The 24,991-nt window shown below is 38.0% G+C and overlaps 2 protein-coding genes and 1 long non-coding RNA gene across 4 annotated transcripts; 2 read left to right on the forward strand and 1 right to left on the reverse strand.

Moving 5' to 3' along the window:
• Nucleotides 1-67: 67 nt before the first annotated feature.
• On the forward strand, nt 68-3,573 carry LOC131550381 (uncharacterized). Of its 2 annotated transcripts, none has more exons than XR_009273545.1 (6): nt 68-201; nt 314-440; nt 713-810; nt 898-942; nt 1,502-1,538; nt 2,228-3,573. It is a non-coding gene; the product is annotated as an uncharacterized LOC131550381 (long non-coding RNA). The 2 variants fall into 2 exon arrangements; XR_009273544.1 differs by having other exon boundaries at nt 2,316-3,573.
• Nucleotides 3,567-12,430, reverse strand: LOC131550364 (caspase a-like). Its single transcript, XM_058792596.1, is given in 7 exon segments — nt 3,567-3,960; nt 4,843-4,928; nt 5,980-6,087; nt 6,090-6,168; nt 6,932-7,099; nt 10,758-10,829; nt 11,844-12,430. Coding segments are annotated over 5 exon segments (468 nt in total). The 5' UTR covers nt 10,800-10,829; nt 11,844-12,430; the 3' UTR covers nt 3,567-3,960; nt 4,843-4,857.
• Nucleotides 12,431-14,415: 1,985 nt separating this feature from the next.
• grtp1a (growth hormone regulated TBC protein 1a) lies at nt 14,416-24,650 on the forward strand. Its single transcript, XM_058792594.1, has 8 exons — nt 14,416-14,894; nt 15,945-16,096; nt 17,019-17,177; nt 17,826-17,950; nt 20,904-21,000; nt 22,644-22,816; nt 23,040-23,225; nt 24,206-24,650. Exons 1-8 carry the CDS (start codon nt 14,809-14,811, stop codon nt 24,296-24,298), a joined length of 1,071 nt encoding a protein of 356 aa, XP_058648577.1. The 5' UTR covers nt 14,416-14,808; the 3' UTR covers nt 24,299-24,650.
• Nucleotides 24,651-24,991: the final 341 nt, after the last annotated feature.

The raw sequence follows: 24,991 nt of genomic DNA on the forward strand, positions 1-24,991 counted from the left end.
AGAGAATATTCACACATTGACTCCCTGCTACAGAGATGTTGAGGAAAACGTACTTATGTCGTCTCTCCTTGCTGAAAATACAGCTGCGCATCACAGAAATAAACTACAGTTTAACACATTCACATAGAAATTAGTTCTTTTAAATAAAAATGTCACAACTTCCATTTTTGCTGCATTTTGGATCAAATAAATGCAGGCTTGGTGAGCAGACGAGAATTCTTTAAAAACATTTTGACACATTCGCTTTTCACAATAATTCAGTCTGTTCTGAAGCCTTACAAATGCTTAAACGTATCTGTGATGTTTTACGCAGAGTTGTGAAATACACGAGTATCCAACAATACTGGCTCTGCATCTGGAAAGGTTTGTGTACGACTACAGGTGTTATGGGTTTGAAAAACCACTGTCCCATGGATGTACCGCTTCATCTATCTCTCCAGGTCAGTAAACACTGCAAAACCCTTTTATTTTGCTGAATACAGTCAAGTGTAATATATATTTTTAAAAACAGTAGTTTAACACATCCCTGCATTAAACCCTGCTTATGCATGTAAATAATTCAGAATTTTGTTACTATTGTTTTTGTTTTTAACAACAAGCCTCCCTTGGACAGATGTTGCTGGCTTGTGTGCTAAAACACTTAAATGCATATGGTTTGTCCAATCAATGTCAAATAAAATGATGATCAAAAATAATAAAAATGTTGTTTCAGGAGCAGGAATATTGTCTGTATGCCGTGATCAACCACAGCGGCAGTCGATTCAGAGGTCACTACACCGCTGTCAGCAGATCTCTTACAGATAATAAGTGGTACTGCTTTGATGACAGACGTGTCACAGAGGTAATGCTATCTAATATTTCATATTCGCGTGTGACTAGTGTTCGTTTTCTTCACAGTCGACGGTCCTCCAGCTTCTGAGACGACGAAGGAAACCCAGAATGGTATGCTTTGAATGCTTTAAACTTCATTTTCACCAAACACAAAGTTGTTGGCAGTGACAAAAGCTCAGGAATGAGTGCTCTATAGCGCCACCTTTTGACTAAAGTGGGGAGTTGGTATAACCTACAGCCAACAAACATGGAACACGTGTATATACACCAGTGGATCAAAACCTTTCATCAAAGTTGTCCTAAAACCTAAATGCGTTCTTGTATTAGGACAACTTTGAACTTTTTTTGATCCACTTCAAATGTTGACTCTATAAATACACACACACATGTATATATTTAAGAAAAATGTTATGTAATATAAATTCTATGAATCTAAATATATACATGCAAATATATACTGCATGTGTGAGCTTTTATATATATACACAGTACACACGCATGTAAACAAACTTATCTTGGATGTGATTAATCGTTTGACAGCATACTCGTTTTTGAGCAGCGTAATAAACCGACTGATTTATCATTTAATAAATGCAATTTGGTTGCAATTAACATTGATTTTAATACTTTCCGTATTTTCTCTTTTTTTTTCTCTGACTTTCTTTATCAGCAGCGTAGCGGAGCTCACAGTAAACCACAACTGGAAGGTAAGGATGGAGAAATGTGTCCCTGCAGCACAGAAGCAGTCATAAGCAGCACAGCTATATTTGTAGCAATAGCCAACAATACATTGTATGGGTCAAAATTATACATTTCTCTTTTATGCCAAAAATCATTAGGATATTAAGATCATGTTCCATGAAGATATTTTGTAAATTTCCTACCTTAAATATACCAAAACTTAATTTTTGATTAGTAATATGCATTGCTAAGAACTTCATTTGAACAACTTTAAAGGTGATTTTCTCAATATTTAGTTTTTTTTTTTTTTTTTTGCTTTTTGCACCCTCAGATTCCAGATTTTCAAATATTGTTCTATCCTAACAAACCATACATCAATGGAAAAATTTACCCTTAAGATTGGTTTTGTGGTCCAGGGTCTCGCATGATAATTAAACATTTAATTCTTGATTTCATTCTTACATCCTCAGTTTTATGCCACAGGAAATTATTTGATTTACTTGCTGTGTGTGTATATATATATAAAAATAATAGGGTTATTTCTTTGCAATGAATCAAGAGATTCCAAAGAAACTACAAAAATCCAGTTGGCATGTTTTTTAATCAAATTGTTAGTTTTTTAGTTCCATTTGATTGTTCCTTGCTTGGTAGATATTAGCTGTTTTTGTTTATTAGTGCGGCTATATGCATCTTTTTTTTTTTCTTTTTCTTCCAGTTCCTAATAAGATATTAAGCTGTTGATATGCAGCAGTGTTTGAGAAGCTGAGGAATGAATGTTGATCTCTGCTCTGGATGTTCCTCAGTGTCTGCTGCGCTGAGAGAAGCTGCAGAGCAGAACGATCAGGACAAGAGCCCGTATTATCAAGAAACCACAAAAAAGAAAATGTGAGACGCATGGAAAAGAAAGAACCAGTAAAAGAGAGGAAAAAAGATTTAATCAAGTCTGAATGTAGTTGAGAAGCTTTGTTTGCAGATGTAACCCTGTTAGTGTGCTTGATAAAAGTGAAGAGAGACAACTTTATGCATTCAGATGTTAGAAATATTCAACTCTTTTCATATGTATTCATACTGGAGTGTACAGGAGCTGCTGATCTGTTAAGTGTTATATGACATCTACTGTGTGATATTTGATTGAAATGACGTTGAATATGTGAAATTGCTGACATGCAGTTGAATTATTAATCGGCTGATAGTGACTGACCTGTAATTCTGGATTTAGTGTCTTCTCAATAAAACACCTTTTATTCTCTACCTGTTATTTACAAACACCAGCAAAAACATTCTGTAGTGAGAAAACATTTAATAATGGGAAGAAACTGTAGGTGTTTGTTCATATCACTTCTGTCTGATCTCTATACTAGTCACACTAATAGAACAAGGATTCATTTTCCCTGTTTAAACTCTTGAAGGAACCACGACTAGTTTGACTAATATTGATTAATCTACTTATTTTCTTATTTAAAAAAAAAAAAAAAAAAAATGGACCCACTAACATTTGCACTCGAAATACTCTGCTATGTGTGCTGTTAGGCTAACTGAGCTGTCACAGCGCTTGCATATTGCTCTTTTGATTTGCTTCTATTATCATTATTTGGATAAAAGCATCTTTTAAATGCACTGCAAAAAAGGCTAATCTTAATTTGGTCTTGTTTCTTATATCTGAAAATTCTTAAGATGCATTTTACTTGAGCAAAATGCCGCAGGATAATTAGTCTTGTTTCCAGGGAAATAAACTAGATGAAGTGCATTTTGCTTAAAATAAGTAATGAGCCGCCAGTGCGGTAAGTAAAATATTAAAACAAGAGTATTTTACTTACCCCACTAGAACAATTCACTTAATTTGGTTTCTTTCCCCTGGAAACAAGACTAATTATCTTACATTTTGCTTATCTAATAAATGCATCTTAGTTTAAGAATTTTCAGATATTTTGACTAAAACAAGACAAAATACTAAGAGACTTTTGCAGTGTGACTAAATGCAATATATTAAAAGACATTTTAGAGTGATATTAAATACAATTCAAAATTGAGAGAATGCAAAACTTTTATTTTTTTTTTGTAAACAAGACATAATTGTAATCACATAGCTTTATATTTCACAGCCCAGGGAAGAGGTAGAACTTCTTAGATAGCGTTACTCTGTCTGTGCATGGCATTGGATGTGGATGATTCTCCTTAAAAAGCCCAAGGACCTGCTAAAAAAAAAAAAATTAAATCAACACATGCTAACAGGAAAGTGTTATTCCATTATTATACACTTGTCCTTGTACTGGACTTAAGATCTGAGCTACGGTTAGTGACATACAGTGAAATACTAAGACCATGATAAACCAAGTAGCTCATAGTGACTTTGCCTTTCTGAAAAGCTCCTCGACGTGATCCTCATGAGCATGCTTATTAAATACTTCCACAAGATCTTGGATGAAGACTGAGCCTATCTGAGGATTCCTGTAGGACACCGTATCAGAATAAAGAAAAGACAAATAACAAGTTATATTATTAAATTCAATTATTATTCAATCATCAGATCCTCCTGTCCAGGGGACCTGCTCTTCTGGCTGGACTTCCATCAAACCTCTACAAATGATTCAGAATGCGGCGGCACGACTGGTCTTCAGCGAGCCCAAAAGAGCCCATGTTACACCTCTCTTTATCTCATTGCATTGGCTACCAATCGCAGCTCGCATCAAGTTCAAGACACTGATGCTTGCTCATAGAACAACCACAGGCTCAGCACCCGCCTACATGCACTCACTATTAAGAATCTACATCCCCTCCAGAAATCTGAGATCTGCTAGTGAGCGACGCCTCATGGTACCATCACAAAGAGGCTCAAAATCACTCTCCAGAACATTCTCGGTCACCGCTCCTGGCTGCTGGAATGATCTTCCCACCCCGATCCGGAGCGCTGGATCCCTGGCAATCTTCAAGCAACAGCTGAAAACTCATCTCTTTCGACACTACTTGACTTCACCCTACACATAAAAAAAAAAAAAAACACCACCCCCACACACACACACACACACACACCTCTCCATCTCTTTATTTATTCCTTCCCTTGCTAGCTTGTACTTATTTGAACAATGCCTGAGACTTGGTGTTGAGAGCACTTCGTCTGTCTGATTGCCTCTTCAAGATGAATCGCTTTATGTATTCCCCATTATGTAAGTTGCTTTCAATAAAAGCGTCTGCAAAATGACTAAATGTAAATTATTCACCGCATTAAAACTATTAGCAATGCATGTTTCCTCATGAAGGTTATACTGTTCTTTGTCAACCATGTAATACATATTATAACATTTCACTAAATAATATGATTTAAGTGTTTACCGGGAGTGGAGGACCTCAGCAGAAGTCTTTCTCAAGGTGCTCTTTCTTTGGCATGCTGTCCTGAACATCCACACATCCGTCTTTATCTGAGATGAGACACAAACCATCGGCAGCTGATCAAAAGTCTCAAACAGAGCTGAAAACCCAGTTTCAAAGGTGCACTAAGCTTAGACGTCATGCACTACATTTAGTTGTAGTGCTAAAATAATGTGTGATTGCTAATGTTAGTGATACTGTTAATGTTTTAAGCCAAATCAGTGCTGCAACTAATTCTCAGGGGAAGTTGCTATGATGTCATTACGTAATCACCACTCAAAATTGTCACTACATCAAATCTTAGCAAAAAAAATGGTTCGTGAAGTAATAACTGCATAATATAATATTAAAACAAATATTTTTTAATACATTTAATTATTTAAAACGTAGACATTTTTGAACGATTACAAAGTTGTTTTTTTTATTAGCTAGTAAAACTACACATTCTGAACAATTATAGTTTTAAGCAGTGTATTAGTAGTTAGTTAGTGTGCTATGCTCTTTACAAAAAAACTGTAAAATAGTGCACAGTTTACTGTTAATATGAAGGAATTTTCCATATTGATTTTTCCACAGGTGTTTTACCTGTATTTTTAATTACACATTGTATTTTCGGGTTACAACGGATAATGTCCTGGAAAATTACTAGTACCTTTTCCATTTTTCTAACAGTGTACCAACAAATCGCAGGTACAAGAGACTAACAAAGTGCATCATAAACAATTATTCAATTACTAAATTAAACTACTTAATTCACGTAATGCGTGTACTGCTATGCATATCTTTGGTTTTCTCTTTTTTTTTGTAATTTAAATGGTAAATGTGTGCCTTTTTATCGTTTGAGTCACTTATCAAGAGTTGCTAAAAGTTGCCAAATAAATTAAAATATCCAAGTTTGTTGCTAGGTGCTTTTGGAAGAAAAAGTTGCTAGGGTAGTCAGCAATTTTGTTGCTAAATTTAGCAACTTTGGCAACACTGAGCCAAATATTTTTGGATTGTAGTCTTCCAGCTGATTCTAAGAATATTTAGTAATTTGCCGAGATGTGCATGTGATCGTACGTCGCTCCAGAACTGATCACTTCGTGTTCATCCGTAACTTACCGCCCCGACACGACTGGATGAGGATGATTTTGGGTTTGTCTCCCGGTCCAGGACAGTTTGCAGTGTTCAAGCAATTATAAATTTCATCTGTGGAGAAGATGATCCTGTTCCAGCGGGGTTTCCGTGTGACATGAGCACCATGAAGCTGTCTGATTGGAAGAGCTCCTCTCGCTGGGCAGCACTCATTCCCTGACCGGTCAACAACACACTGGTCATCCTGGTCAGCTCTGTGTGACTGTACTCTGTGTCTGTGTCTACTGATATATCATGTGACCCTGGACCACAAAACCAGTCATAAGGTTCAATTTTTTGGAAATTGAGATTTAGCCTGCATTAATTATTTGATCAAATACAATAAAATTTTTGTGGATATCTGTTAAACTGTCATTTATTTCTGTGATGCGCAGCTGAATTTTCAGCATCATTCCTCCAGTCTTCAGCGTCACATGATCCTTCACTGCAGAAAAAGCTTATCTTAGTATTTTTGTCTTATTTCTCTTCAAAATATCTAAAAATTCTTAAATTAAGATGCATTTACTAGATAAGCAAAATTACGCAAGATATTTAGTCTTGTTTTAAGCACAATGTACTTAATGTAGTTTTTCCCCTGGAAACAAGACTAAATATCTTGCGTAATTTTGCTTATCTAGTAAATGCATCTTAATTTAAGAATTTTTATATATTTTGAAGAGAAATAAGAAAAATACTAAGTAAGAAGGCTTTTTTGCAGTGTATAATATGCTGATTTGCTGCTCAAGAAACATCTCTGATTATTATCAATGTTGAAAACAGTTGTACTGCACAATGTTTTTGTGGAAACTGATCAATTTAATTTTTCCCGGATTCACAGATGAATAGAAAAAGTTCAAGAGAACAGCATTTATATAAAATAGGAATCTGAAATGTTTGAACAGTAGTGCATGTAGAGTATGTATAAGCGGTGCATATGTACCTGTGCTGTGAGGTCTCTCAGTGTCAGCGCGGTGCAACCGAGACCCTTCAGCAGTCGCTCCATACTCAACTCATCCTTTTCTGCATTATCTCCAGATTTAAACTCAACGTTGTTAATTAGGAGTGCTAAACGTTTTCTCTCCGAGGAACTTTCCTTCATCGGGTAAATCTTGGGAGAGAAGAGGAAAATGGATTCAATTGTATGGGTTTTTATAACATTTTTACACACAGTAATTTAATGATGAGTGAGAGTCCACACGTATTAAAGCAGCAGTCCATTTCAGCTTCTGTTTAGGTCTTTGAAAATATTTAGCTCGGCTCCTTTGAGCTTCTCTTTGAATCCAGGTGTGCACAGCACCAGAGGATCTTCAGTTATCTGCTCAGAATAAGATACGAAATTAAACAATCCGGTTTAGTTTCATAAATCAAACTAAAGTTAGTAATGATTTCTCCAGATGGGCGGTGTGTCTACTGCTCTCTGTACACAGCCGCTGTTGCTGCAGCACAATGCATTATGGGTAGGGCCCTTCCATTCGCTCTGGCAGCTCCAGCAGAAGGTGTGTTTCTTGTTGGCTGTGCAGATGACGCAGTGCACACAGGTTTCTCTCATCTCGTCTTTCCACAAAGGACAGGCAGCCTGGACACTTCAGAAACGGGTTTGGATTATTACTGTGTGACAGACTACAGTATATAGTCCATGGGCCCAGGCCACATTTTTCACTAATTGGTACCACCCAAGGTGGCAAATTCTTAAGTCCATATCTCTAGATGATATTACAACATGATAACCTTTTGTTAGTGGTAGCTTTGTCACAGAAATCAGCCTTCAATGACACTAACCGTCATAACTTTAACTTTATTTGAACAGAGCATGTCATACAAAGAAAATTTTTTTTTTTTTAATTTTGATGATTAGAGCTTACAGCTCATGAAAGTAAAAAAAAAAGTATCTCAAAATATTAGAATATTTACATTTGAGTTTGAATAAATGACCATCCCTACAGTATAAATTCTGGGTATCTCTTGTTCTTTGAAACCACAATAATGGAGAAGACTGCTGACTTGGCAATGATCCAGAAGACGAACATTGACGCCCTCCACAAAGAGGGTAAGTCACAGAAGGTCGTTACTGAAAGGTGTGGCTGTTTACAGAGTGCTGTATCAAAGCATATTAAATGCAAAGTTGACTGGAAGGAAGAATTTGGGTAGGAAAAGGTGCACAAGCAACAGGGATGACAGCAAGCTTGAGAATACAGTCAAGCAAAGCTGATTCAAACACTTGTGAGAGCTTCACAAGGAGAGAACTGAAGCTAGAGTCAGTGCATCAAGAGTCACCACGCTGTATTGAGTACATATACAGTAAATGAACATACTTTCCAGAAGGCCAACAATTCACAAAAAAATTTTTTTTTTATTGGTCTTATGAAGTATACTAATTTGTTGAGATTTGTTGAATTTTGTTAAATGTGAGCCAAAATCATCACAATTAAAAGAACCAAAGACTTAAACTACTTCAGTCTGTGTGCATTGAATTGATTTAATACACGAGTTTCACAATTTGAGTTGAATTACTGAAATAAATGAACTTTTCCACGACATTATAATTTATTGAGATGCACCTGTATATTCATAGGTGCCACAAGGTTAGAGTCATCATCCGAACAGTGTATTAAACACTCTGACTGTAACACTTGCACTTTGTTCTGCCATACTTCTCTATTCTGTGATGCACATTGAAAATAACAGAAATACCGGTATATCAAGAACAAGGAACATTTAAATATGAGGTGTTAAAAATAGCATCAGGACTAGCCGTTTCCAATTATGTCATGTGTTAGTCTGTGCAACAAAGTATTGTGAAGTAATCGAACGTGAAATTTCGAAATCACATGAAATTTCAGCCGTCTTGCACTACTTCCATCTCTGCATCTCCACACACTCAATCTTTTTTTAATTATTCACGAAGTTGTTATCGTATAAAACAGGTATCAAATGAAAGTGTGGACCTTCTGCTTCACAGTGACGCTAGTACCTTGCTTATAGAACAAAGATGGTCGGAGTAATCTTAATTTGAAAATGCATCAAATTAAACAAAGTTGCAATCATCGGTCATTTCTTTACTCATTTTCACACAGCTGAGTCACAGCTGAATAAGTTGCAAAGTGCTTGTGGCCTCCAAGGGTAACACATATCAAAATAAACAGCAGGACTTACCTTTTCAGATGATGCTAGTGGCTTATCATTACAACAAAGTATGGTGGAGTAATCTGGTTTTGAAACTAGCACCAGGCGTTGTTGTTGCATAATATACTATTTCATATACAGTTCATACATATTTTTTCAAATTGCTAGGTCATGGATTGTCCCACCATCATGGTTCTGATATCACCAGATTACAGACGGTCTTGTCTATCCTTATCTGAAAAGATATCCCCCCTAACATCAATATCTTTGGAGATAGATATACAAATATAACAATTTAATAGATGCAAAAAATTGTTTTATTTAATGTGAAGGCTAATATAAAATGTATACAACAAATATCATGTCAAATTATGTCAGATCTGGATAGCCCTGACTGTCCTGAAAAAACAACATATAGGATGCATGGCTACCTCTTACTATAGACTTCATACAAACCTGCTGTGCAGATACTGTAGGACGATAATGGCTAAAACAATGATTGTCCCAAAAGATTAGTAAAGCTACTCATTTGAAATGGTTACCATATTTCAAAGTACTTCTATGGACTCCACAAACAAACTGGTACCAAAGAGATTTTGCCACCTTAGGTGGTACCAAATTCTGGCTTGGCCCATGGACTAATAGCACCGAAGCCCGTTTACACCACTGAATAGAAATAATAAAAGAATTGCGAGATACAAACTCGCAATTGCGAGAAAAAAAAAAAAAAAAAAAAAGTGTCAGAATTGCGAGTTTATATGACGCAATTCTGAGAAAAAAAAAAAAGCAACTACCTTTATTTTTTATTCAGTGGCGGCAACGGGCTTCCATAGTATAGTATACTTTAAAAGGGACAGTTCATCAAAAAAATAAAGCACAATAAGAGAATGGTGACTGATGAACGAGTCATTTGATTTTTTGGAATTTCTGGTTTCCAAATTCAGTTGTGGAAGAACATCTTACAGCTTTGAGGATTCAGAGATTCAGCGGTGAGGAGACTGAGGTTCTCCTCGAAGAATTCTCTGTTTGCTCGTCAGAGGAATCAGTCCACAGACGCTCCGGTAAGAGAGCTTGGCTCCGCAGGCTCTCCGTCGATCCTCGTCAAACGCAGGACGGATGAACTCAGTCTGTCTCTAAAACAGCAGAACTGCTTCAACATGCACAGCATTCAGTGTCAGGAACACAAAGTGTGATGTGAAATACCCGTTTAAGGCAATACTTGAACCAAGCGATGATGTAACATGCTGGCTTTGCACAAGGCAATGCTACTGATGAAACGGAAATGAGTTCTTAAAGACAAATTACTTTCATACATGGTAACTCTACAGCACAGGCATTACACGCTTTCTTTTTTTTCTTTGACAATTTATGGAAGCCCGTTTCTGTCACTCAATAAAGTTTTTTTTTTTTTTTTTTTAGTAACCGACTTTTTAATCTCACAATTTTCTCAAAAAAATTAATAAAAAGTAGCAGGTAACTTTAATATATATATATATATTTTTTTTATTCAGTGGCAGAAACAGGGTTCCATACAGACAGGACAAAAATCACATGTTAAAATCAATTAATTCCGTTATGGCAGTCAAAAAAAAAAAAATAATAATAATTATACAGTATAACATATTGGGTAAAAGTTCACTCACCAAAATCTCTTCCTGCTGATGAGCTTTCTTCAGAATTACCATCTGACTGCTGCAGATGTTTTTCCTGGATGCCTTGATTTCAAAAGAAATAAATTCCTGAATTTAAGTAGACTTACTCCCACTAGTCACAATAGTGACCGTTTTCATTAATAAAGCTCTAAAAACCTTACTGACTGATGTTTTAGTGCACTTCCTGCAAATATGGAAAAAACAGAGCCTGCGTCCCAATTGTGCACACTATCCATCCTAAATTCTATGTGATATTAGTAATTTTCAATACTATTTAGGGTGGATAGTATGCACATTGAGACGCAGGGAGGGTCTCAGTTAAATATGTGCAGTGTCACGTTTAGTACAAATTGTCACATGACCAGAGCGGAATCTTGAGATGACCGCATCAAAGCTCCGAAAAACAAAAGGCTAGTAAAGTATGTTAAAGATATGACAAAGATTTTTGGTCCACGTTATCAATTTTGCACTAAAATGTTGCAATGACAAAATATTGCACTAAAAGTTCAAATGTTACAAATAAGTTACAGTATCGATGTTGTAATACTGGTAGCACTAATATAAAAATCTGATGATATATGTTACAAAAAAAGTGACAATTTTGAAACCTGTTGATGGTTGTATATTATGGTTGCATAATAGTAACCCTAGAATGTGATCAAACTGGTTAAAATAACTGAGCTAAGATATATAACAAATTTTATGACTGCAGAAATATGTTAATTCAGTACACACATTATCCCACACTATTTGTTCACTATTGTAAACAAAACACAATTTCACACTTTTCCAAAAAATAAAATAAAAACATAATTGTAAAAAATAATTTATTATTTCAAAGGGTAACTAATGACACATCATTTGGATATTTTCATGTCTGGGAAAAAATTGGGATTAAACTGGTTAATGTTCAAATCAAACAGCAAAAGATGTTAAATAAAGTTAAACATGTTAAATAAAACTGCTGTATCTGAAGAACGAGTTCATTCGTATCTCTATCGTTTATGTCTCATGGTTTGATAGTGAAAAGTCTAAATGTCAAACAAATGGAGAAAAAAGGGAAGATCAAAGACTCACTTAATATGTTTTTGAAGAAATTGATCACAGAGTTGTCACTTGCTTCGGCCATTTTTGACTTAATCACTAAACATTCACATCTGCAAAGCTATGAAAACCAAATCAAAACCAGAGCATTAGAGAGACACCTAGACGCCTCATTGGCCGCTCGATAAAGTAGGGCATCCAGCCCCGCCCACATGTGACATCAGAAGCCACGCCCACATTCAAGTGTAACGTTAGAAGCCACGCCCCTGTCCCATACGTCACGTGTGATTCCTGAAAGTATGTCGAACCAATTTAGTGCATCAAAAATAATGTTGTCTTTCGTTTTATTAATACATGCTTTCTTATTTTCGTAAAGGATGTTTGGGCTAAAATGGCACAACTTAAATCTAACAGCCTATATTTAATATGTCTGATGTAATTGTAATAAAAAACCTTTACACCTTACCGTATTCATTCATGTAATGAGATAAATTCACATGCATCACGATCGATTTCGACCTACCAAAGACAAATTTTAAATTCATCAAATTTTTAAAGGAGACAATTAGATTTTGTTTTTGTAAAAGACACAACATATTTTCATTCATTTATAATTGTCATTTAATTTTCTATACACTGTAAAATTGAGGAATCCCGTTGCCTTAAAGTTATTAAGTAAATAATAATAAAAAATAAAAAAAAAGTTAAGACAATTCACTTAACTTAATTTTTTTAATTATTATTTACTTAATAACTTTAAGGCAACGGGTTTCTCCATTTTTAAGTTAAGTCAACTTATCACTTTTTACAGTGTAGATGTGTTCCACTTATTATAATTTGTTTACATTTGAATGATATGATTGACAGTTCTCCATATGCAGCAGAGACTGCTTGCTTTGATAGATTATATAAGTAACATGACATTGCCCTTCAGGCCTTGTTCATCAGCACAGTTTGATATGAATGTGTCCAGCTCCTCCGGATACTGAAACATGAATAAAAAGACATCTCTCGCTTCATCCGATTCTAGCCTTTGAAGGCATTCTGTTGATTTGAATAACTCACAATGACTCTGTGTCCAGCTGGACCTGAACTGAATGGAGGCGTACGCAAACAGAGCATCAGATTACAGCGTTTCTTCTGGAAAACGGGTTAAACTCAGACACACCCGGATCACGCAGCATCACGTGATTTACCCAGAAAACACTGACGGGAGTGTTTGAGTCTTGCATGTGTGTGTCAGAGAGCTTCGCGATTCTCCAAACATGTCAGATCTCACCATGTGCTCTCGTTAATCTGATCAGGATTAGTTTAGGGACTAGTTTAAGGTGGCAGTGCTGCATATGCTGTATGTTCAACCGAGCGACCTCATTTCACCTGTTTATGAAACGAGTCGTGGAAACAGTGTGAGGTGGATAATACGGTCTAGTGCTGATCAAAATAGGCCGGGTAAACATGCAACAAGTGTTAAATAACACTCTCATTTCCTTCCCGCAGTAGATTTACATCACAAAACATCCTCAAAGGCAGCAAGTGGAAACAGTGAGCGCGAGTCTGCGTTCTTGGAACAATCAAACGTCACGGATGGACAAGAAGCGGGTCTGTGCTTAATCCACTCCATTCAGCGACCGGATCAGCAGGATTTACTACAGGACAGTACAGCAGCGCTGGACACACAAATCTGCCCAGAACATATTTTAAATATATGTTGTAGACGGTGAAACTCAATTAAATATATTCTTGAAAATCCACTGTTATTTTAGTATCATTGAGATACTCTTATAATTTGTAATATTTTGAATTAGATTTTATTTTTATAATTAATTTTATTTGCTTTTATATCGTTAAACTAAATGAAAATGAGAAATACTGCCAATAAAAGTAGCTGAAATAAAGTTTTTTTAAAAATATATATTTTATAAATTTTTTTGGTTTTCGTTAACCATAATAACCCTGATGTGAATGTGTTTTCTTGAACTGAAATATATGGAGAGCAAAATATATTTTTAAATGCTTATAAAAATGTACATTTATATATTTATGTTCTTAAAATAGGCCTATATATTTTTTAAAAATACACTAAAAAAATGGGAAAAAATATAAATTGGTAAAAAATATTTAACAAATATATATTCTGTGTATATTTTAAAAATTTATTTTGTCCCCTTTTGTGCTTTATTTGGATAGTTATTGAAGTAATAAATCTATATAAACAATAAAGTCATGTTAACTGCTTACAATGATGTACTGTGGTGGAGATAGACTGCATTTTTGATATACAGAAGTCTGAAACCCAGTATTAAAAATGCATGTCCTTTTTAATGTCATTTTTCAACATTTTAAATCTGTCATGTCAGTATGAGTCTTTTGGACGCTTCTGTATACTGAAAGATTACCATACTCTGTAAAGGTGCTTAAAGTAATACCTACATGGTCCGTTTTTTGGTAATGAACTCTTTTACACATGCAGGAGCTGTTTACAAACTCGCTATATGATCCTAATTAAAGACAGGCTCAGACAAGAGCCTCTAATTACCGCTTCTCATAATTCTGGTAAAACATTGCGTGACAAAGAGGCGTGGCCTTTACGCGCAAACCCCGCCCCTTGGTTTGACTGACGTGCGAACGATTGCGTGCGGAGGGGCGTGGACTCGGCGCTCATAGTCCCGCCCCCTCGGCTTGATGGACGTGTGCCCTTGAGCTCTCTGGAGAAATTAATCGCAAAGTGTTCGCTATGGATGACGCGTCCAAACGCGCGCTTCAAGCAGAAGTCGGCGCGCTGCTGAGCTCGGTGTCGGTGTGATTACCAGATTATCGCTGTCCCGCGGGAGAACGCAACGCAACGCAACGCAACGGGCCATTGCTGTGGCGGCGTGGGAAAAGTTTCTCTTACGTGACTCGCAGTCGCGTCGCGTCGCGTCCGGAATAATCGGCGTCCATGCAGCAACGCGGAGCGGCTATGATTGTGAACGGAGTCGCGGAGCTCTGAGGTCTGATCATGGAGCAGCGCAACGGGACGCGACGCTCCAAGCCGCCGCAGCTGCGCATCAACGCGCCGAGCACCGCGCGAGAGAGAGCGGCCAGGTAGCGCACTACACACTACACACTACACTACACTACACACTAACTATACAACACACGCCATACACTCGCCCTCACAGCTCTTAGAGTTAGTGATCTCTGACTAATCAAATACACTTCATACTAAATAGTATTTGTGAAGCCCTTTTTTTTAATTTGATGGAATTAAATATCAAGAATAGAAACACACACACACACACACACACACACACACACACAGGTGTCAGTTTTCCCAGGTGTGTCCTGATGACACAGATCTTTGTTCAGGCTCTTTAAAAGTCTTAATTCGTCTTAAAAGGTCTTAAAAAGTCACGGTATTACATGTTGAATGTATTGCAAAATTTGAATATCGTTTTTTCCAGCACAAATTCAAATCAAAATAAATTTGCTTGAAATGCAAAATGAACGAATGAAGTCTTATTTCCTGAAAAACTGAGCGAAATGAAGCGAGTTTATGCTTAAAACGAGAAGAAATGTCTGTCGGGAATAATATTTGAATGCCAGATATTTCTTCCTGTTTTAATCATACTGTAAACTCATTATATTTTGATGATGCGTTTTCAAAAATAAACAAATTATATTATAAAATTGATATTTAAATTAAATATTTTTAACTACTGTATATATATATATATATATATATATACACACACACACATAATAAATCATATAATTATACAATTACTATAATTAAATATAGCATTACAATATATAAATAATATAATTATTAATTATAAAAATATATATTATAGTATTGTATATTTATAATGAAGTGCTGCTAACTCATTTGCAGACATGTACATGTAGAAATCATACGTATGTATTGTGTTCTATTCAGTTTATTTCTTCTGAACGTGGTCTTAAATCAGTCTCAGCCCTGTTTGCTGGACGGTTAGTGTGTGGTTTGTGTTGTGGTCAGCTGGTTAAGATGGTTAACTCGTGGTAGATCTGTAAACGTGGCCTCAGGGCTGAGATTCTTTCACGAGTCACATGACTCGCTCACCTGAGCACACACCTGAGGAGCCGCTGGAGGTCTCGTGTCTTGTGTTTCAGTGTGGATCCGTACGGCTTCGAGCGCTCCGATGATTTCGACTATGAGTCCTACGAGGAGCTGATGTCCGAGTATCTGGCCGTTCTCACCAGGAGGTCCATCAAGTGGTCCAAACTTCTGCAGGGGAAGCGGCGAGTGGACCGGAACCTGAAGGGTGTGTGACGTCACTGTTCATCATCATCATCAATCACAATTTAGTTTTTATGTTCCACAACAAGAAGAAAGTCATTGTGGAATTCAATTCAATTCAAATTATATGTATATATATATATATTTTTTTTTTTATATTAAGTTATATGTAACAATTTAAAGAAGTATTTATAAATAATATATTACCTTATTTTTATTATTATTATTAATATTATTACATACTACTAAATATATATAAAATTGCATTTATAATATATTTTAATATATTAAAATATATTAAATTACATTATATATAGAAAATAGATTAAAATAGGTCAAATAAAAAATTTAATATAATTTATATAGTGCAATTTTATAAATTCTTTATATATTCAAAAATGTAAAAATTCTTTGTATATTATCTTATAATTATTATTAAATACTGCTAAACATATATAAATAATATTTTTTAAATATATTAAAATTACATTTAATGTACAATTTATATATTACAATTAAAAATTATTTATATTATATTATATTATATTATTAATAGTTTTTACTATTAACTAAAGTTGTGGAATTACATCTAATATAGTAATTATATATTACAATATTATATATTACAATATTTATGTCATATCGTAGTATTATTAATAAATACTACTGTTTTTAAAAGTTGCACATTTACACACCGTCTTCGATGACCTTTGAGTTCCGCAGAACTCGTGAGCACTGCTGCGAGGGAGTGACTGTAAATTTGTCATCTTTCTTTCTTCATACTGTCATAATGAATATTAATTCAGTCTTTTGATTCTGAGAAATGTAAATACAGAAATGTAAACAGGTCTGTCCTACAGTCCTGCTGCTGATGGTTATTCTTGTTTGTGTTATTCATATGGTGTGCGTTTGTGTCTCTGTGTGTGTGTGTGTGTGTGTGTTTGCAGTGAAGCGGTACGTACGTAAGGGCGTCCCAAACGAGCATCGTCCGCTGGTGTGGATGACAGCGAGTGGAGCGCAGGAGCGTCTGGAGAGGAACCCCGGCTACTATCAGTCTCTGCTGGACGCTCAACACGACCCCAGACTAGTGGAGACCATCCGCACCGGTCAGACCTCACACACACACACACACACAATAAAATAAAAAATTAAAAATCCACTTTTTAACCACAAATGTTGGGCTTACTCTAGCTCTGCGATGCGCGTCTTCACACATTGTGTAATCCTGTTGGAAAGGTCATTTGTACTTTGTTTAAGAACTCCATCTCATTTTCTCCTGCAACTTTAAAATCATCTGACATCGTTGTTTTACCTTTTTTGTGAAGGGCAATGACTTTTTTGCGTGTTCGCTGGGTTGCCTAATAAAGACACGCATGCGCATCGCAGAGCTAATGCTAGCCCAGCATTTATAGTTCAGAAGTGTATAAATATAACTGAAGTAAATGACCGATAGTTTCACTAGATAAGATTTGAAACTGCATTGAAACTGCATTTTTGACATTGAAATCGTTGGCCACCACTGAAGTCCACTATATGGAGAAAAATCCTGGAATGTTTTCCTCAAAAACTTGATTTCTTTGTGACTGAAGAAAGAAAGACATGAACATCTTTGATGACACGGGAGTGAGTAAATTATCAGGAAATGTTTATTCTGGAAGTGGACTTCTCCTTTAAGTGTTTGTTTTATTGCACTTTCTCTTTCCCTGATGTATGTTAGTTATAACGTTTACTCTGTATTGTGTGATTTTCTGCAGATCTGCACAGAACTTTCCCGGATAACATTCACTTCCGTAAGTCGGCGAATCCATGTCTGCAGAAGGAGCTGTTTAACGTGCTGCTGGCGTACGGACAGCACAATAAAGCAGTCGGTTACTGTCAGGTACGGTCACATGATCACACACCTGAACACTAAACACAGTGCTGCTTCAGGGTCATTCATACAGAGCCCAGCTAGCGCTGTGTTCAAGTGAATCAGTCGCGTCCAGGGGAATCAGTCATGTTCTGGTGAATCAGTCGCGTCCAGGTGAATCAGTCATGTTCAGGTGAATCGGTCGCGTCCAGGTGAATCGGTCGCGTCCAGGTGAATCGGTCGCGTTCAGGGGAATCGGTCGCGTTCAGGGGAGTCAGTCGCGTTCAGGGGAATCAGTGAATCAGTCGCGTCCAGGGGAATCAGTCGCGTCCAGGGGAATCGGTCGCGTCCAGGGGAATCGGTCGCGTCCAGGTGAATCGGTCGCGTCCAGGGGAGTCAGTCGCGTCCAGGGGAGTCAGTCGCGTCCAGGTGAATCAGTCGTGTTCAGGTGAATCAGTCGTGTTCAGGGAATCAGTCGCGTCAGGGAATCAGTCATGTTCAGGTGAATCAGTCGCGTCCAGGTGAATCAGTCATGTTCAGGGGAATCAGTCGTGTTCAGGGGAATCAGTCGCGTCCAGGTGAATCAGTCGCGTCCAGGGGAATCAGTGAATCAGTCGCGTTCAGGTGAATCAGTCGCGTTCAGGGGAATCAGTCGCGTCCAGGGGAGTCAGTCGCGTTCAGGGGAATCAGTGAATCAGTCGCGTCCAGGGGAATCAGTCGCGTCCAGGGGAATCAGTCGCGTCCAGGGGAGTCAGTCGCGTCCAGGTGAATCAGTCGTGTTCAGGGGAATCAGTGAATCAGTCGCGTCCAGGGGAATCAGTCATGTTCAGGTGAATCAGTCGCGTCCAGGTGAATCAGTCATGTTCAGGGGAATCAGTCGTGTTCAGGTGAATCAGTCGCGTCCAGGTGAATCAGTCATGTTCAGGGGAATCAGTCATGTTCAGGGGAATCAGTCGCGTCCAGGTGAATCAGTCGCGTCCAGGTGAATCAGTCGCGTTCAGGTGAATCAGTCGCGTTCAGGGGAATCAGTCGCGTTCAGGTGAATCAGTCGCGTTCAGGGGAATCAGTCGCGTTCAGGGAATCAGTCGCGTTCAGGTGAATCAGTCGTGTTCAGGGAATCAGTCGTGTTCAGGGAATCAGTGAATCAGTCGGCGTTCAGGTGAATCAGTCGTGTTCAGGGAATCAGTGATGTTCAGGGGAATCAGTCGCGTCCAGGGGAATCAGTCGCGTCAGGTGAATCAGTCGTGTTCAGGGAATCAGTCGTTCAGGGAATCAGTGAATCAGTCATGTTCAGGTGAATCAGTCGCGTCCAGGTGAATCAGTCATGTTCAGGGGAATCAGTGAATCAGTCGCGTTCAGGGGAATCAGTGAATCAGTCGCGTTCAGGGGAATCAGTCGTTCAGGTGAATCAGTCGCGTCCAGGTGAATCAGTCGCTCAGGTGAATCAGTCGCGTTCAGGGAATCGGTCGCGTCCAGGGGAATCAGTCGCTCAGGTGAATCAGTCGTTCAGGGAATCAGTCACGCCCAGGGGAGTCAGTCGCGTTCAGGGGAATCAGTCGCTCAGGTGAATCAGTCGCGCTCAGGTGAATCAGTCGCGCTCAGGGGAATCAGTCGCGTTCAGGGGAATCAGTCGCTCAGGGAATCAGTCGCGCTCAGGGAATCAGTCGCTCAGGGAATCAGTCGCGCTCAGGGGAATCAGTCATGTTCAGGGGAATCAGTGAATCAGTCGCTGGCCCAGGTGAATCGGTCGCGTCCAGGGAATCGGTCGCGTCCAGGTGAATCGGTCGGCGTCCAGGGGAATCAGTCACGTCCAGGGGAGTCAGTCGCGGCCAGGGGAGTCAGTCGCGTCCAGGTGAATCAGTCGTGTTCAGGTGAATCAGTCGTGTTCAGGGGAATCAGTGAATCAGTCGCGTCCAGGGGAATCAGTCATGTTCAGGTGAATCAGTCGGCGTCCAGGTGAATCAGTCATGTTCAGGGAATCAGTCGTGTTCAGGGGAATCAGTCGCGTCCAGGTGAATCAGTCGCCCAGGTGAATCAGTCGCGTTCAGGTGAATCAGTCGCGTTCAGGGGAATCAGTCGCGTTCAGGGGAATCAGTCGCGTTCAGGGGAATCAGTCGCGTTCAGGGGAATCAGTCGCGTTCAGGTGAATCAGTCGTGTTCAGGGGAATCAGTGATGTTCAGGGAATCAGTCGCGTTCAGGTGAATCAGTCGTTCAGGGGAATCAGTGATGTTCAGGGGAATCAGTCGGCGTCCAGGGGAGTCAGTCGCGTCCAGGTGAATCAGTCGTGTTCAGGGAATCAGTGAATCAGTCGGCGTCCAGGGGAATCAGTCATGTTCAGGTGAATCAGTCGCGTCCAGGTGAATCAGTCGCGTTCAGGTGAATCGGTCGCGTTCAGGGGAATCGGTCGCGTTCAGGGGAATCGGTCGCGTCCAGGTGAATCGGTCGCGTCCAGGGGAGTCAGTCGCGTCCAGGGGAGTCAGTCGCGTCCAGGGGAGTCAGTCGCGTCCAGGTGAATCAGTCGCGTTCAGGTGAATCAGTCGCGTTCAGGGGAATCAGTCGCGTTCAGGGGAATCAGTCGCGTTCAGGGGAATCAGTCGCGTTCAGGGGAATCAGTCGCGTTCAGGGGAATCAGTCGCGTTCAGGGGAATCAGTCATGTTCAGGGGAATCAGTGAATCAGTCGCGTCCAGGGGAATCAGTCGCGTCCAGGGGAATCAGTCGCGTTCAGGGGAATCAGTCGTGTTCAGGGGAATCAGTCACGTCCAGGGGAGTCAGTCGCGTCCAGGTGAATCAGTCGCGTTCAGATCAGTGCCTGATGGGATACGTAGAGCTGGTGTCTACCCATGTTCTCATAAAGTCAAGTTATTGTTTCAGTTTGTTTATCCAGTGTAAAATTTGCACAGTATTTCCAATGCAAATGACTGCGTGACTGAGTGGGTGGAAACACGTCAGTATGACGGAGTGTTTCTGACGCTCTCTCTCAGGGAATGAACTTCATCGCAGGATATCTGCTCATCATCAGTAAGGACGAGGAGACGTCGTTCTGGCTGATGGAGGCGCTGCTGGACAGAATCCTGCCAGGTGTGTTTCTGTTTCATCCTGATCACCTACCAGTGCTTACTCATGTGAACAGAGTCTCGCACACACACACACACACACACACACACACACACACACACACACACACACACACACACTCATTAGAGGTCACGGAGTGTGTGTGTGACATGAGCAGATGTATTCTGAGCTCACTTCTATGAATAAACTCAGCTCAGGTCACATGGTCTGATCCTACAGCACTGCACTTCCTGTTCCTGCTAGAGCTCAGATCCACATCTGACTGACAGATGATCATCATGAAACATTAATGCTGTGTGTGTGTGTGTGTGTGTGTGTGTTTACTCTGCTTGTTTTCAATTGTTTGAACAACAGAGTGGGACTGGGAGTGCTGAAATATTAAACTTCAGCAATTAAACTTTTTTTAATTTTATGATTCTATAAGAATCTGATTCTGTATGTTCTTCAATAAAAATAATAGTTATTGACGGTAAAAAATATTTTTTTTATACAATTAAATAAAGCAATATAAAATGTTTTGTTTTTAACATTACATTTAAATTTTTTAATATGATTATTTCGTTTTTTTGCATTATAATTGTTAATTGTTTTTAACATAGTTGAATCATTTGTTTTTTTGAGCATTTTAGTTAATTATCCTTAATTAAAAAATAATAGCATTTTAAGTTATTGCTAACCTAATTAATTTTTAGCTTTTCAAGTTTTAATAATTTATAATATATTTTTTGTGTTTTAGGATTTGAACAAAGTTTTATTTTAATATATTAAAATGAGTATTTTTAGCATTTTATTTAAAATATTTTAATATAATATAATGAATTTTTTAGCATTTTAAGTTGTAATTATTTTTAATACACTTAAATAATATTTTGTGTTTTTAGCATTCTAATTAAATATTTGCGTTTTTGGCATTTGAATTAAGTTTTAATTCATTCTAATACACTTAACTAATATAATATATTTTTTTACTTTTAATATATATATATATATATATATATATATATATGTATATGTGTCCCTGCAGCACAAAAGCAGTCATAAGCAGCACAGCTATATTTGTAGCAATAGCCAACAACAATACATTGTATGGGTCAAAATTATACATTTCTCTTTTATGCCAAAAATCATTAGGATATTAAGATCATGTTCCATGAAGATATTTTGTAAATTTCCTACCGTAAATATATCAAAACTTCATTTTTGATTAGTAATATGCATTGCTAAGAACTTCATTTGAACAACTTTAAAGGTGATTTTCTCAATATTTAGATTTTTTTGCTCCCTCAGATTCCAGATTTACAAATATTGTCTGATCCTAACAAACCATACATCAATGGAAAGATTATTTAGATGATGTATAAATCTCAATTTAGAAAAATTGACACTTAACACTGGTTTTGTGGTCTAGGGTCACACACACACACACACATATAGATATATATTTATGTATGTATGTATATTTTACAATTTTAATTAGCTTTTTTTTTTTTTTACTTAATAATTAAATAATTTAAAAGTCATCGTGAGGCCCTGGTTGAGAATCACCGGTTTAGATGCTCCTTCACAAACTACTCTTGAAGCAGAGAAACTACTACAGATTCACAATCAGACTGTAGTGAAGCGTCTGTGACCTCTGACCTCCTCAGATTACTACACCCCGGCCATGCTGGGTCTGAAGGTGGATCAGGAGGTTCTGGGAGAGCTGGTCCGGCTCAAGGCTCCGGCGGTCTGGAGGCTCCTGCAGGATCACGGTGTCATGTGGACTCTAGTGGTCTCGCGCTGGTTCATCTGCCTCTTCATCGACGTTCTGCCGGTGGAGGTGTGACCCATCGCTCACAACACTGCTGTTTCTAGGCAAAATCTCTCAGAAATATTAAATCAAGATGCATTCACTTGATCAGCAAAATGACGCAAGATATTTAGTCTTGTTTCCAGGGGATTTTTCCAAGAATTTTGAGATATTTTGACTAGAAACAAGACAAACGTACCGAGCAAGACGAGGCTTTCTAGCAGTGTCCTGATGCTGTGTCTGTGCTCCTCAGACGGTTCTGCGGATCTGGGACTGTCTGTTCTACGAGGGATCTAAGATCCTGTTCCGTGTGGCTCTGACGCTGATCCACCATCATCAGGACGAGATCCTGCAGGCGCAAAACCTGCCAGACGTCTGCGAGTGCTTCAAACGCATCACCAGAGGAGCCTTCGTGGAGGACTGCCACGCTTTCATGCAGGTACAGCACACCTGTCCACTTCCTGTTCCTGGAGATCTGACTTCCTGCTGAGGTCGGACACCTGGAGACCTCCAGGAGCAGGTCTGGAACTCGACTTTTAATGTTTTTGAAAGATTCTCTTCTGCTTACAGAGGCTGCATTTATTAGAAACATTTCTGATTATTATCAATGTTGAAAACCGTTAATATTTTTGTGGAAACTGTGATGCTTTTTATTTTTTCAGGATTCACAGATGAATAGAAAGTTCAAAAGAACAGCATTTATTTGAAATAGAAATGTTTTCTAACAATATGCACTACAATTAAATTGTATTCATCAAGGACGCATTAAAATGATCAAAAGTACCAGAAAAGGCATTTATAATGTAACAACTGTTTTCAACATTGATAATAATCAGAAATGTTTGTTGAGCAGCAAATCAGCATATTAGAATGATTTCTGAAGATCATGTGACGCTGAAGACTGCAGTAATGATGCTGAAAATACAGCTGCGCATCACAGAAATAAATTACAGTTTAACACATATTCACATAGAAAACAGCTGTTTTAAATACTAATAATATTTCACAGTTTTTACTGCATTTTTGATTGAATAAAGCAGCCTCTGTGAGCGGGAGACTCTTTCAGAAACATTAAAAATCTTACAGACCCCAAATGTTTGAATGGCAGTGTGGTTTCTTTCTAAGTGCCCCTATTATGGGTTATGAAAAGTTCATATTTTGGTTTTGGGATCCCCAGCAACAGGTTGACATGCATGCATCAAAAAAACACCTCGACTCGAGAAGGTCGACTCTTTCTTTTGAGAAATAATAACTTTATAGACGGTGCACTTTCAGATTTAAAGCTTTGCAGGATGTTTTCATTCAGTTAGAGCTGTTACACACTGCATGAAAGATCATCTTCAGAAATACATAATAGGGGCACTTTAAACTCATCTGAGCGTTTGAACTGAACTCGTCTTCTTCTTCTGCTGGTCTCAGAGGATCTTCCAGGAGCCCGGGAGTCTCTCCAGGTCCACGGTCACTAAACTGCGTCAGAGCTGCCGCGCTCAGATCACGGCCGGAGAATCCTGACGCTCAAACATTCCCTCTGAGAGTGTGCTCGCTCAGTAGTGTGCACTCACAGACTCTGTCATAAAGATGTATTTTCTTACATTTGTAGATGTAGAAGAATCACAGATGCTGGACTCGATGTCTTTAATACTTCCTCTTCTTAGTCTAAGACCAATAATACTGTGACTTACAGCTCTTCCAGACTGATGTGTGTTTGAGCACAAGCACCATCTGCTCCAACCCTGCAGCTCACTTCCATTAAAGCTAAATAGTCGAGAAATACATTTATATAAGCATAGCTGATATTTGTTTACAAAACTAATTTAAATAATTTATGCAAATGCCTTTGACAAAAATAAAAAATCATAATAAACTCAGTGTCCAAACAGTGTTGTTATTGTTAACTGGAACTATTATAATTTTTATTTTTAGCCTTTTATGTTCAATAAGTTTTTTTGTTTTAATATAAATATGCAAAATGTTAAAAACAAGAAAATAAATGCTAAACAAAATGTTAATTATATCAAAGATAATTAAAACTTAAAATGCTCAATTTTTTAATTTGAACTATTAGAATAAATGTTGTTAACTGAAATCAAATTAATAATATATTAAAAAACTGAAACAATTAGAAATGTTGATTACTGTTATGATGAATGTTGTAAATTACTAAAATAAAACTAAAGCTATATATTTCTGAAGATCATGTGACGC

The sequence above is a fragment of the Onychostoma macrolepis genome, chromosome 01 (genome assembly GCF_012432095.1).
Source record: "Onychostoma macrolepis isolate SWU-2019 chromosome 01, ASM1243209v1, whole genome shotgun sequence".
Lineage (NCBI taxonomy): Eukaryota > Metazoa > Chordata > Actinopteri > Cypriniformes > Cyprinidae > Onychostoma > Onychostoma macrolepis.

Bases quoted from the DNA above. Each gene is read 5' to 3' on its own strand.
- grtp1a (XM_058792594.1), top strand. From the start codon at position 14,809: ATGGAGCAGCGCAACGGGACGCGACGCTCCAAGCCGCCGCAGCTGCGC. The intron at 16,097-17,018 runs GTGTGTGACGTC...GTGTGTTTGCAG, and splicing joins AGTGGACCGGAACCTGAAGG to TGAAGCGGTACGTACGTAAG. The intron at 21,001-22,643 runs GTGTGTTTCTGT...TGACCTCCTCAG, and splicing joins GCTGGACAGAATCCTGCCAG to ATTACTACACCCCGGCCATG.